The 14,785-nt window shown below is 44.0% G+C and overlaps 1 protein-coding gene across 1 annotated transcript in view; it reads left to right on the top strand.

Moving 5' to 3' along the window:
- LOC132761514 (cullin-9-like) overlaps positions 1 to 14,785 on the top strand; it is a 38,138-nt gene extending 23,353 nt beyond the window's left edge. The window contains exons 17-30 of the mRNA XM_060754449.2: positions 308 to 413; positions 2,960 to 3,055; positions 3,201 to 3,376; positions 4,741 to 4,874; positions 4,974 to 5,159; positions 5,683 to 5,798; positions 8,098 to 8,280; positions 8,615 to 8,772; positions 9,827 to 10,058; positions 10,192 to 10,366; positions 11,108 to 11,253; positions 11,875 to 11,983; positions 12,896 to 13,083; positions 13,166 to 14,785. Of these exons, the coding sequence (XP_060610432.2) occupies positions 308 to 413; positions 2,960 to 3,055; positions 3,201 to 3,376; positions 4,741 to 4,874; positions 4,974 to 5,159; positions 5,683 to 5,798; positions 8,098 to 8,280; positions 8,615 to 8,772; positions 9,827 to 10,058; positions 10,192 to 10,366; positions 11,108 to 11,253; positions 11,875 to 11,983; positions 12,896 to 13,083; positions 13,166 to 13,450 (2,290 nt within the window). The 3' untranslated portion in view covers positions 13,451 to 14,785. The remainder of the gene's footprint in view (positions 1 to 307; positions 414 to 2,959; positions 3,056 to 3,200; positions 3,377 to 4,740; positions 4,875 to 4,973; positions 5,160 to 5,682; positions 5,799 to 8,097; positions 8,281 to 8,614; positions 8,773 to 9,826; positions 10,059 to 10,191; positions 10,367 to 11,107; positions 11,254 to 11,874; positions 11,984 to 12,895; positions 13,084 to 13,165) is intronic.

Raw genomic sequence — 14,785 nt, 5'->3', positions numbered from 1 at the left:
CATTTCTGCACATTTGCCTGACTTTTGTTTCTCTACAAATGACAAGAATAATCAAATTGTCATACTTGTCAATAAAGTATCTCTGACAACACTTTACATGGAAAATATCTGTTTGATCATCTTTGTTTCATGAATGGTTCCTTGAGGGACCAAGAGGAGATATACGGATAGAGATCAGATGAAGAGCTTGTTGCTTGCAGAGTTAATCATGTGCAAAGCGAAGGAATAAAGCAAGCATGCCTTCTAGATTTGAGTCTCAGCAGGTCCCTAGCTCTTACTCTGAAGCCACTGCTCTCTCCCTGTACAGGTATATGTCTCTGTTGGTGGCCAGTGAGGATGCCAGCTACATGCCAGCCCGGATTATTGTCAAAGGAGGGGAGAGCGCCTCCAACATCAGCACCAAGCTCAATATGGTCAGTGCTGTGGCCTATCCCACTTGCCTAAATGAGGCTTCCATTGCCAGACATCAAAGCAGAAAGCTCTTCAACTTAACTTACTGGACTTACTTTGAGGGACATATAAAACAATTTACCTTTGTTTGACAGCTCTAGGCACAGTCCACTCTCCACACGCAGAAAGTCTCAGGTTCTGTCCTTGGCCTGAAATTCTGGCAGCCCATTCAAAGAAAGTCCAGTACTTGGCTAGATGGTCAAATAGTCTAGTGTTAATTGTCTCAACTTTTTATATTTCTTCTAGCCCAGGTGCAATGGACCTTTGGTACTACAGAGGTCTTGGATTACAACTTCCACAGTCCTTTATGGGGCATGGCTGATGGCAGTTATAGGCCTCCCCCTTCTTCTAGCCTTTTCTTTCTATTGGACTCTTTTTGGTCTTTTGAGCCGTCCTGCTTGACATTCACAACACCATAACTAGAGTTTCAGGAAGAAGTACTTGGCTTGAAAGCTACCTAGACAATGGGTGGGCATCGTACACCCAGTGAGCCACACACAACCCACCTTAGTGGTCCTCAAAACCCCCCACCAGTTCCCCAAAGAAATACAGAAATCCCTCAGATGTGTGAAACCAACAATAATATCCTCAACCCAGAACTCCGTATTACCCTCATATATGTCTGTTTTCCCTTGCATCCTCTCTCAGAATGGCCAAATCTCAGATCTCTCAAATATCGTCATTTTGATGGATTACAAAGGAAAATGGGGAAATTTGGATTTGTGGCCCTGTGTGGCCACGGAATTGGTGCACAGTTGTCCAGCCCTGAGTTAGACCTTTGCTTTTATCCTATTGGGTAGCACTGCTTGGGGAGATGAGCAGGTGAGAAGGAGGGTTAGGTAACAGCGACTGGATTAATGTGCTTTGCAGAGAAGCCTGGCCTTACTAGGTTACAAAATTACACATAACCACCACCACCATCACCAACAACACTTTTATTTATATTCTGCCCTATCTCTCCGAGAGGACTCAGAGCGGATAACAACATATATATATATACAGCCACAGGCAAGCATTCAATGCCTTGATACACTGAAACACAAATACACAGACAAAAGCAAGGGCTTCCCCTTTCATCTCTGGCTTATGGGATGGTGCTCATCTCCAGCTCTGGGGGAGGTGCTAATCTCCATTTCTAACTGAGGAGCTTGAGTTGTCTGTAGACACCTCCTTTGGCCAGCATGACTGCATGGAGCGCCTGTTTGCCTTCCCACCTATTGATCTACTCACATTTGCATGTTTTTGAACTGCTAGGTAGGCAGAAGCTGGGGCTAACAGCGCGAACTCACCCCATCCCACAGATTCGAACTGTCAACCCTCAGGTCAGCAAGTTCAGCAGCTCAACGGTTTAACTCGTTGTGCCACCACAGCCCCCTTATGCATGCACATGGATGTGCACTGTTCAGGTGTCCGTTTACTGCTGTAGCAATGAGTGGCTGTTATGCTGCCACAACTTACAATGCCCAGAACAAGCCATATATCCACTCATTGTAGGCTCATTCAGTCCTTTTTTTTTTGGCCTCTATATATTTATGTTGTGCCTCACTTAGGGGAACTTGGAAACACTAGGATGTAGCGCTTCATGCTAGACACACTTCTTTCCTGCTTCTTCACACTCTTGAGGCCTCTTCTCTTTTCAGCTTCTATCACCAAGGATAACTCTTTGTACTGAAAAAAGCCTCTTCTACTCACATTTTGGGACAGTTACTTTTTTGGACTATATTTCCTGCAGTTTCTCTGGTGGCGGAGGCGGTATTGTGGTTGTTTCAGTAAAAAAAAAATGTTTCCATGTTCTGGCCTTGGAATGTATTTGAATTGAGGGTGGGGGTGCACATTGGTAATTCCTTCCCAATACTATTTTATCTATATAAATAAAAATGTAATGTTAATTTGTGGGATTAACATAACTCAAAAACCACTGGACAAATTGACACCAAATTTGGACAGAACACACCTAACAACCCAATGTATGTCCTTCACTCAAAAAATTGATTTTGTCATTTGGGAGCTGTAGTTGCTGGTATTTATAGTTCACTTACAATCAAAGGGCATTCTGAACCCCACCAATGATGGAATTGAACCAAACTTGGCACACAGTTCTCCCATAACCAACAGAAAATACTGTAAGGGTTTGTTGGGCAATGTCCTTTGGTTTTGGAGTTGTAGTTCACCTACATCCAGAGATCACTGTGGACTCAAACAATGATGGCTCTGGACCAAACTCTACACGAATACTCAATATGCCCAAATGCGAACAATGGTGGAGTTTGGGGAAATAGAATTTTGACATTTTGGAGTTTTAGTTCCTGGGATTTATAGTTCACCTACAATCACAGAGCATTCTGAACCCCACTAGTGACAGAATTGGGCCAAACCTCCCACACAGAACCCCCATGTAGGACACAGCAACGCGTGGTAGGGGATGGCTAGTGCTTTATAAAAATAGGAATCTTCATGGCATTTCCATGAATGGTGTCATTAATACTATGGTGTTCCTTTCTTCCGAAAGGTGAGCGTCCCGCTGTTGGCCAGCAAGGTGATCCTCTTGGAGAATATGAGTTCCTTCTGGCCCGTCATACAGATCAAGATCAAACGCTGTCAGCAGGTAGGAGGAAGAGGCACATTTACCAGTTGTTGCTAGTTGCAAAGCAAACCAATGGGAAGGGCCCCTAGACTGGTGTAACTTCTGCTTTGTCTGTGTAATCCTCCCAGCAGAATGGGATCATCGGAGAAGCTTGTGTCATTCACAGGGTGGCATTGACACACGTGTGCATGGCCTCAAGGTGCTGGGTCCCAAGCCCACTGTCTGGCCCATCTTCAAGGAGCAGCTGTGCAGGCGCACCTCCCTCTTCTACACCACCAAGGCCCACACGTGGTGTCAGGAAATCTCTGAAGACCGGATGCAGCTGCTGAAGCTCTTCAACAGGTCAGGCCTTCCTAACGGGCCTCCTTTATCTAGGGCTTCAGATGGGAAGGTGAAGGGATGGTCTGGGTGCAGGAGAAGAGGAAGATTTTTCTCAGTTATGCTCGTTTTTGTGATGGGACAGTGTCAAATGTCTCCCTCCCGAACATATTCCAAGATATCCACCCTGTACATCGTGAACCTACTTGGTCCAGGCTCCTGCTCATCCTTGTTCCATTACCCTATTTCCCAATTGCATTGTCAAATTCACCAACTCCTATGCTTTGAATCATGAAGTTGATATGTTGTTGAAGGCTTTGATGGCCAGAATCACTGGGTTGCTGTGTGTTTTCCAGGCTGTATGGCCATGTTCCAGAAGCATTCTCTCCTGATGTTTCACCCACATCTATGGCAGGTATCCTCAGAGGTTCTGAAGTCTTTTGGAAAATAGGCAATGTGGGTGTCCAGGGTGGGAGAAAAAAACTCTTGTCTGCTTGAGTCAAGTGTTAATTAGCATTTCATGGCCTTGGAGCTTCAAAGCTTGGCTGCTTCCTGCTGGGGGAATCCTTTGTTGGGAGGTGATTAGGCGATTGTTTTTTGTCTGGAATTCCCCTGATGTTTTAAAGTTGTTCTTTACTTACTGTCATGATTTTAGACATTTTAAAAAACTGGTAGCCAGATTTTGTTCATTGTCATGGTTCCACCTTTCTGTTGAAATTGTCCACATGCTTGTGGTTTTCAATGGCTTTTCTGGACATAGCATATTAATTGAGAACATGGAAATGCTGGACCACTCTTAACAACCACTATGTCAGACTACACAGAGAAGCCATTGAAATCCACAAGCATGCGGACAATTTCAACAGAACGGAGTAAACCATGAAAATGAACAAAATGTGGTTACCAGTTATAAAAAAGTCTAAAATCAGGACAGTAAATAAAGAGCAACACTAAAAACACAGGGAGTCCCCTTAGGGGTGAGAAGGATGGTATACAAATGAAGATAATAATAATAATAATAATAATAATAATACCCTGCCGTGAAACAATCAGGGCCAGATGACACCTCCAAACAAGGATTCCCCCAGGCATGAATCAGCCAGGCTATGAAGCTGCAAAACCATTAAATGCTAAATCAAGGTAGTCAATTGCATATTCACACTTGCCTCAAACAGACAAAGAGTTCTTTCTCCCACCCTGGACCTTCCAAAGGTATACAAACCCCACTTGCCTAGTTTCCATCAAACCTCACAACCTCTGAGGATGCCTGACAAAGATATGGGTGAAACATCAGGAGAGAATGCTTCTGGAACATGGCCATACAGCCTGGAAAACACACAGCAACCCATGAAGTTGATAGCTCATACTGCATTTCTTTGCTCCAACAGGTTGAACAGTGCTTTGCGCCACGAGCAGGTGTTTGCCGATCGCTTCCTTCCTGATGATGAGGCTGCCCAGGCCCTGGGAAAGACCTGCTGGGAAGCTCTGATTACTCCTGTGGTGCAGAGCATCACCTCTCCAGGTGGAGGATCCCTTTCCTGGTGGTCACTCCTTCTGGTAGTCACACTTTTCTTTCCATGGTGGTCACACTTGACCAGTCTTTCCATTTCTGAATTTTCAGACCCCAGTGGCATCAGTCCTCTGTCATGGCTCCTCAGCCAATACTTGGAGAATTTGGAGGCAGCCCGTAAGGCCAAGAGCGGAGCTGCCATCTTCAACTCCCGTGTCCGGCGTCTGAGTCACCTTCTGGTTCATGTGGATTCTAGCGGTTCTGAACCTGAGGAGCTGAAGCCCCCTGTGAAATCCAGTAAGTAGAGAGTCAGCAAAGCAGAAGGTGGCAGGGGAGCAGTAAGGGAATTCTGAGCCTAGGAGAGGACTGTATGGGGTAAAGGGAATTCCTGAGAGGCAGGAAGACAGCTCTTAAAGCACAAAGTTGAAGGTGGGTGTCTAAGGTAGAGTCTCCATTACAGTAGAGTTTCACTTAGCCAACCTTCACTCATCTAATGTTCTATATTATCCAATGCAATCTGCTTCCCACCCAGATCCACAGTTGTTTCAATATATTGCAATGTTTTGATGCTAAATTTATAAATACAGTAATTTCTACATAACTTTACCGTGTATTGAACTGCTTTTTCTGTTGATTGGTTGTAAAATATGATGTTTTGGTGCTTAATTTGTAAAATCATAAGGTAATTTGATGTTTAACAGGCTGTTCCTTAATCTCTCCTTATTATCCAACATTTCCGCTTATCCAATGTTCTACCGGCTGTTTATGTTGGATAAGCAAGACTATACTGTACTAATGCTGTGTTCACCTTATATGGCAGAAATGAAGAATGAGAAAAACAAGGAGTCAAGCTCTGGGGCTGCCAAGGCAGTTGTTTACAAACCTAGCAACACAACAGATATCACACAGTGCTGGAAAGGTGTGGTCCAACAGCAGGTAAGATTGCCAAGTGTTTGCGCGGCCCCATAGCAAGACCCAAATGTGTGTACTGAGCAGAGTTGAGGATGCAAGCTGGCATCTTCATGGTGACATAAATGTCTGTAACAGTACACTAACTACTCCTGCTGCATTGTTCATTATTTTTAGTATGCTTGCATGTTGTTCTGTATTATTTTCTTAGCCAGTTATTATTATTAAGGAATTTTTTGAAGAGCCAATGTTAGGAGTTTTTATGCTGAATGGTAGATATAGGTGTGAAGACAGGCTTTCTAAAGGAAGATGTGTTTCTGGCTTGAAGTTGTGTATGTGTGAATGAGGTCCTGGGCAGATCTATTAATTGAAGACAGCCAGTCTTATCTTCAGGAACAACTGTGTTTATAAATTTTTAATTTTTATTATGTGATGTTATGTGCATTCGCTGTGTTTTGCAGGTGTAATTTTATGTTGTTACTGTTTTTATGCTTATGTATCATTTGTTTTATGTGTGGGACTCTGGAGTGCTTTTGTGAGCAGCCTCATGACCCTTCAGGGAGATGGTGGTGGTGTATAAATAAAGATTATTATTTATTTATTTTAGGCAGCCAGTCACAGGCCAGGAAATGCTACAAAAGGGGGGATATGACTGAAAAAAAACAACAAAACAAAACAACAGAGCCAAATCCTATTCATAATATGTAGATAGGATTTAGCTTTGACATTGACAGGGTTTGGATTTGAGATTTGGCTTTAGCACAGCAGGGCCAGGTTTAGCACAGAAGGTTAATCACCAGCTGCAGCTGCACTAAAGCTTGCCATCCGAAAGGTTGCCAGTACGAAGCCGGGTCAGGGTGAGCTCCTGAGCTTCAGCCCAGTTCCCCACCCATCTAGCAGATCGAAAACAGCAATGTGAATAGATGAATAGGAATCACATTAAGTGAGGAGGTATTTTAAGAACAGCATTTCAGAGGAAAGTTACGAACGAAGAAAACTCTTCGGCAAGGAGATGGAGTGATAGCACCCCCTGTGGCTATCGGCATTGAATGTTTGAGATATATGTGTTCTGTGATCCATCCTGAGCATCTATAAATAAATAAGGTTTTGCTTTCACAGAGACAGGGCAGTTAGTCAAAGGGGAAGCTGCCTCTGCTTTGGGCAGTTGTGGAAGAATATAATCTTCAAGAATTTGTGTGTTATAGTATTGATTTTTACTAAACCCATATTTGTTATTTAAAAATCCAACTGTCTTTGGCTTTTTCCATCAAGCCTGATAAAACCACATATACAAATGCAAACCTCCCATACCAACACAGGTCCTCATTTAGAGGATCGTTCTGAGGCTCAGAACCAATTCGGAAAGGAATTAAGTAGACAAACGAAAGCAGAGCAAATGGCAGAATTCCAGTGGTTGGAACTGCAGTGCCAGCCAGGAAGAAGAGATTAGCCTTGGTAAATTACAATGCTCAATTAGAGGGAGATTTTTTTAAAAAATTAAAATTGAATACTTCCATTTCTAGAATATGCTCAAGGATAAGCCTAGCTTTTCAACCCCTTTTTTAAGCTGAAAAAGTCCCCCTCAACTTATACTCAGGTGAGGGTCCTGGCAGGAAGGCCTGGAGCTGAAAGAAGGGCTCTTTCTCACTTTTCCTTGTTCATATACACACAGCCTTTTCCCCAAAATGTAAACTATGGTGATTATAGAAAGAATAGGTAAGCACATTTACATTGAAGAAGGTTAGAATAATGGGTTGTTGTAGGTTTTTTCGGACTATATGGCCATGTTCTAGAGGCATTCTCTCCTGTCGTTTCGCCTGCATCTATGGCAAGCATCCTCAGTGGTAGTGAGGTTAGAATAATGATTTAATCAGAGTTGGGCAGTCTTATCTTTAATTACAGTTTTATGTAAATATTCAAAAACTTTTAACCTACCGATGCCTCAATTCATGTAAATTCTTTGGGTATCTATTCTTATTTTGAAATTTACCAGTAGCTGCTGCATTTCCCACCCTTGGCTTATACTTGAGTCAATACATTTTCCCAGTTTTTTGTGGTAAAATTAGGTGCTTCGACTGATATTCGGGTTGACTTATACTCAAGTATATTCGGTACTCCGTTTCTTGTGTCTGTTTGCAAACACGCAAGATAAAATACAAAAATGTCCCAAACTAGCTAACAGTTTAAAATAATCTTTGCAACCAAAGTCCAGGTATCATTTCTCCCTGAAAAACCTCCAACAAGAACCAAAGAATCCTACTGAACAGGACAGTAGGCAGTGAGTATGGATCTTGCAATGTTTGCTTGTGGCTCTGGTTTTATCCAGGTGAAGCGGTTCCTGGAGACCTCCTGGCAGGCCTCGGACTTTGTGGAGCAGTATTGCAACACTTACCTACGCCTCCGGACGGCCATGGAAGAGCTTTTTGGGCAGCAGATGTCCTTCATGTTGGCCCTGCGCCAAGGCTTCTCTGGGGGGTTGTTGCAGCTCTCTTTCCTGACAGCCATGCATGTGAGTAATGCAAGGGAGGGCTATTGGGGGTCTTCATGAGTTCTTGTGGTCGAAGGAACTGGCCCCAACCCACCAAGTATTTGGAGTTCATTCCCCCCACCCCTGGCATGAACAAGGAGAGCTTCATTTCATTCTTGGGCCTTAAGTTGTTGCCAGCTCAAAACCCACTCAAGGCATGAAGCCTGAGCTTTAGGTATGGCTCTGTCTTTGAGAAAGAGTTGCCACTTGTTCCTCCCTTCTGTGTGTCGTTTGATCTCTCCCCTTTTATGGGGAACTCTCTGAAGCATCTCCTTTGCTCTGGTTCACCTGGCAACTCCTGTACTGTGACTTCCAGGTGAGTGAGCAGTTTGCTCGTTACATCGACCGCTGGATCCAAAAAAGCTGGGCGGATTCAGGCAACGTGGAGACCCTGCGACGCCTGCAACAGAGCCTGGAGCCCATCCTCTTCTTGGCAGGCCTGGAGTTGGCCAACACCTTTGAGCACTTTTACCGGTGAGTCTTTGGTGGTCGAGAAAGAGTCAAGGAGGGAGAGGGACTTGGGCAGGGAGAGCAGTAAGACCGAAGGCCGACTCTAGAATGCAAGTTCTAGAGTGTTGGATTGAAATGGGCTTGACTCTTGAAGGAGAACAGACTGGACCTTCTAGAGGGAAGATATAACAAAGTACTATATGATGAATGCCTATGCCCTTGCGAGGCTGAAGCAGTGGAAACTGTGGGGCATATTTTGTTGTATTGCTTTTTTAACTGAGATCTTTGAAAACATTTAATAAATCGAATTTTAGAAAGCTTACCAGGGAGATCTGTAAGGTTTTATGTTGATTATCTTTTGGCTTGATCAACACCCTAAAATTATGACGAACGTTGCTAGCTTTTGTGCAGCAGCGATAGCTTGTTGGCATAAGATGCTGTCACAGTCTTAGAAGGTTTTAATATTTATTTCAGTATTTACCATTGTCATCTTAGCATAGGTAAAGGTAAAAGTTTCCCCCTGACATTAAGTCCAGTCATGTCTGACTCTGGGGGTTGGCACTCATCTCCATTTCTAAGCCAAAGAGCTGGCATTGTCCGTAGACACCTCCAAGGTGATGTGGCCGGCATGACTGCAAGGAGTTCTGTTATCTTCCCACTGGAGCAGTATCTATTGATCTACTCACATTTGCATGTTTTCGAACTGTTAGGTTGGCAGAAGCTGGGGCTAATAGCGGGTGCTCACACTGCTCCCTGGATTTGAACCAGCGACCTTTTCGATCAACAAGTTGTTTTAAACCACTGCGCCACCGGGGATTCCCATCTTAACATATAAATGTTTAATACTGTTTTAACTATCATATTCAATACTGGGTTTTAACTTTGCTTTCGACAGTGTTTCGTAATACCTAAATGTATATGTTCCTATTCCGACGATGGTTATTTTTTTGGTGCTATATATATGCACCAGGACTGGACCCTAGGTGTCCAAGGGGAGTAAGAGGGGCAGGTGGGAAGGAACTGTGTTTGATGCGGGCTGCCTGGTCCTCTCTTTCTTCTGACCTCCTTTCCTCTGCAGGTACTACCTTGGAGACCGGCTCCTGTCCCGGGGCAAGTCGTGGCTGGAGTGTGCCGTGGTGGAGCACATTGGGCTCTGCTTCCCCAACCGTTTCCCTCAGCAGATGCTGAAAAACCTGAGTGAGCAGGAGGAGCAGCAGCAGCAATTTCATCTCTTCCAGCTGCAACAACTCGACAAATGTCTGCTTGAATTTGACCACGTTGGGAAGTGTGAAGAGGAGGAAGAAGGAGAGGTCAGTAGGGCAAGGAGACAGAGACGTTTTGCCATAAGGCAAAAGGGTTCTTTGCAAGGCTGCTTTCCTATCTGGCTCTGCTGCTAGATCGTCCCCAGCCACTAACCTGACATCAGATCTGTTTTGCTCCCAGACGATAGAGGATGAGGAATCATTTTCTTATGAGGAAGAGACAGAGGTGAAAGTGTTGGTCCTGTCTCCACGCTGCTGGACCATCTCTCCACATTGCTACCTGGAGGAGCCTGTCAATTTTTTCCCATCATCCCTCAGTCGGCAGCTGGGCAGGTTTGCCAACTTCTACACCCAGAGTGAGTGTGTTGTTTGATTGTTCAGTACTCTCTGATGGAGCTCTATTGCAATTAGTTTTATACTTTTATGTTTTAGTGTGTTTTTATTTGGGTTGTTGTATTTTCTGATGCTTTTATTTTGGTGTGTTTTGTTCTATGGATTGTTTTTGCTTGTATGTCTTGTGGACACTCTGTGTAAGCCACCCTGAGTCCTTTCGAGGAGATGGTGGCGGGCTATAAGAATAAAGTTGATGTTATGATTATTATTAAAGGTAAAGGTTTTCCCTTGACATTGAGTCCAGTTGTGTCTGACTCTGGGGGTTGGTGCTCATCTCCATTTCTAAGCCTAAAAACTGGAATTGTCTGTAAACACCTCCAAGGTCATGTGGCCAGCATGACTGCATGGAGTGCCATTATCTTCCCGCCGGAACGGTACCTATTGATCTACTCACATTTGCATGTTTTTGAACTGCTAGGTTGTCAGGAGCTGGGGCTAACAGTGGGAGCTCACCCTACTCCCTGGATTTGAACCAGCGACTTTTCAGTTAGCAAGTTCAGCAGCTCAGTGGTTTAACCCATTGTGCTACCGGGTGCTCCATTGTCATCATCATCATCATCATTATTATTATCATTATTATTATTATCTTCACAAAACTTAAAAATCAGATTTCAAAGACATGGGGGGAAAGTTAAGATTATTTAATTTGCTCTGCCCATTACCTGTTTCTATATGTGGTATGTGCGACTTTGTGTTTCTCATAGGTCAAAGTCGCTTTGGGCTGGAGCATACAAATCCACGGCATTTACAGTGGACGTGGCTGGGACATGCGGAGCTTGAGTACCAGGGCTGCAAGCTGCATGTGTCTACACTTCAGATGTACATCCTTCTGTGCTTCAACTGTGCTCAGGTCCTGAGTGCCTTGAATCTTATTGGGTTTTTTTTGCCAACCAGACTCATTGTGGTTCATAGGATGGAATACATTCCCTTCGAACAGGTCCTCCCTGCATCCGGTGCAATGTAACTGAACATCCAGAAAGAGGAAAATTGATTCTTGCAATTTAGTTCTGGGGCCTAAACTATGTTAAACTGATTCTGGATATGTTCTAGTGGGAGGCAATATAGTCTGCACTTTGCTATCAAATTGTGAATCTTTTTCCATGCCTGCAGAGGGGTTTGATGGGAAGTAGATTGGATTGGATCTTGTTTTTTCTGCTAAATCCAGTGAAAATACTTTGAGCCGAGAATACCTTTTTTTGCAAGGTCAGAATGCTGATATGACTAGCAAATGTGAGAATTAAGAATATTATTGTATACATAGGGATGTTGCTGAAGTGATTGCAAGATCTAGATAGGATTTTGTCCACATTACATTGCACATCTAAGCCTTGTTTATCTTCTATATTTTTCAGTGCTTTGCAAATAGACATATTTATTTGCAGCATTTCTTAGGGTATGCAATGGCTACAGATAAAGTTTGTATTATTTTTACCTGTATATTCAGTTTCATTTCCCTCTGTCTTGGTTCTAGGAAGTTTCTGTGGAGACTTTATTGCAAGCCACAGGTCTGTCCCGTGTCCTCCTGAATCAAGCACTGAAACCTCTAGTGAAGGAGAATGGGATCCTCTGCCAGAGTCAGAGTAAGTATGGGAGGGCTTCCACTTACATGGTCTATTTAAGTGTTTACAGGAAGGAGGGGAACTTGATCCACTTGAGAGGTTAGTCTGAGTGGGTAGATGGGACACTGGCTTCCCAGCAGTGCAGGAAGCACTTGGGTTTGACCCAACTACCTAGAGCAGCATTTCTCAACCTGGGTGGGTGGGGGTTGTGAGAGGGTTTCAGAGGAGTCACCAAAGTCCATCAGAAAACATACATTTCTGATGGTCTTAGGAACAAACCCCTTTGGCAGAGAAGGTGAAGATCTCTCTGCCTGTCCATCTCTTCCTTTTTGGAAATGAATGGCGAATTGTCCCACCAAAAACCCTCCTCCACTGTGATTGGCTGGCCTCTCAGCCAAGGGGAGGGCTGCTTCTGAGACTCTCAAGTGGGGAGAGGGATTAGGCATGCTCAGTGCATGCCAGCATCGTGCACGTGTATGGGCAAGGGAGAATGTGCAAGTCTGGAGGGAGGCTCCCGCCAGCGAGTCCCTTCAAGTTCTGTGTGGGAAGTTTGGCCCAATTCTATCATTGGTGGGGTTCCAAATGCTACTTGATTGTAGGTGAACTATAACTCCCAGCAACTACAACTCCCAAATGACAAAATCAATCCCCCTAGCCCCACCAGTATTCAAATTCAGGCATTATCAGGCATTTGGTCCAAATTTGGTCCAGTGAATGAAAATACTCCTGCATATTATTTACATTTCAGTTCGTGACAGTAACAAAATTATTTTTGGGTTGGGGTCACCACAACATGAGGAACTATATTAAGTGGTCACGGCATTAGAAAGGTTGAGAAACACTAGAGAGTGGAACTAAGATTTCCCAGTCAGGTCTTCCAGCTGTCAACTTATGCTGGGAATCTCAAGGATCTTACATGTTTTTTGGTTCTAGATATCTTGAAGCTGAATCAAGCCCAGCTGTTTGGCCAATCCTTGTGGCTGTTGCCTAGACCAGAGTACCTGAATGTAGGAGGAGATGAAGGCCATGCTTTGAAGAAAAAGAGGGACATCATCTGTTCCCTTCTCACCCAAATCCTGAAAGAGGAGAAGGAGATCCACATTGACAAGCTGTTGTTCAAGGTAAGGGAGTCCTCTCTGTAGCTCAGTCCAGCTGATAGCTCACCAGATGTTTTATTTCATCCACACTCTCTGCTTCTCCCAGGTGATAGATGCCTATCGGAAAAGGGAGCAATGCCCTACACCAAAGCTCGCGAGTGTCTTCTGCAGCAGTGCTGATGTCCTGTCCTGCATCCTGCACTTACTGAACCGGGTCTCTGCCCGACGGCAGGAAAACCATCCCGAGATCTTGGAGTATGTCTCCACAGAGTGCTCAACCCCGGCCCTGCCAAAGAACCAACCTCAGGCCACCTTTCAAACTGTACAGATCAAAAAAGTATCCAATGTGCCCCCTGTGGAAAAGAGACAGACATTCTCTACATTTAGGTAGAAGTGGTTACTGACTTGGCGTGAGTGGCTATCTGAAGAGGGCCCTTTTTGTGGCTGCCTGTGGTCTTCAATGCCTCATGGCCGCAGAGATCTTCCTTCCTGAGTGGCCATCCCTCATTGTACTAGTTTAGAAATTATGATTGTAACAAGGAGCCATGTGGGGACCAGTAGCATTGCAGTGAGCGTAGCCAATTCCCTCCTGGGAAGAGAAACAGAATGAATTGTCCTTGCAAGTGGCATTCTCCCAGAAGGTGGATGTTGTCCGTGAACCAAGTGACCTGTGCTTCTGTTGCTGGACTGCAGTGCACCTGCCAGCAGTTGGCACATTCTTCAGTGCCATGGAAGACAACAGGAATAGCCAAAGCCTTTCCAAAATGGACAGAATACCTTGTGTTTATAAAATACAGACATCTGCCTTATTTTGAAACTGGTGCAGAACATGGCCATTTTGTCTTTTCCTTTACATAGACTTCTTAACAAATGGATTATGACCTTCCCCCTGCCACAGGGCACAATCTTCAAGTCATGCCTGCAGTTTTGCAGAGGGGCAGCTCCCATCCATTGGTATGCTGATCCTGTTGCAGAAAAAGAGTAGCACCTAATCGTCACTCCAAATGCTATTATTCAGGCTGCTTCTGGCTTTTTATAATATCTCTCTTATTTCTTCAAAGTCTTCTCTTTGGTCAGTGAGGAGGGGCTCCTTTAGCACTCTCTGTTTTCAACATCGTCTTTCCCCTTTTCTGTAGACATCTAGTGTAAGATGTGTTCATCTTGCCTGACGGGTTGGAATTCAAAGACATAATTGTGTTAAGTCTGGAATATATGTATGCAAATGGATCATGTAGCACCTCAGAGACTAACTGAGGGAATAGAGCTGGTAGCATGAGATTTTCTAGACAACGTCTGCTTCCCCAAGCGTCAAAAGAAATGCACTTAAGTCTATGAAAGCTAATGAGTCCCCTTGGGGAGATAGGGCAGGATACAAAGCTTATATTATTAATATTAACAATATTATTATTATTATTATTATTAATATATTATTATTATTGCTACCTACTTTGTTCTCAGCCTCTAAGGTGCAACAAAATCCCTTTGCATACAGTCATATTGTCTATCAGCCTAATAAATGCAATTTGGGAGGGACTGAATGGAAGGAATCTGTAGGGTAGAGTGAAAAGCTGACACCTTTCCCTTTACAAGGAAAGAGCCTTTGAGAAGACTTCAACCTGCAACAAATAATTAGAACTGACCAGAAGAGGTCAGTGTTGGTTGTATATGTGGAATTAGTTGCTACCATCAGTTGCCTTCCTGGACTCTTAGTAAAAGAAAATTAGAA

The sequence above is a fragment of the Anolis sagrei genome, chromosome 1 (assembly GCF_037176765.1).
Source record: "Anolis sagrei isolate rAnoSag1 chromosome 1, rAnoSag1.mat, whole genome shotgun sequence".
NCBI lineage: Eukaryota > Metazoa > Chordata > Lepidosauria > Squamata > Dactyloidae > Anolis > Anolis sagrei.
This window is presented reverse-complemented; position numbering and strand designations above follow the sequence as displayed.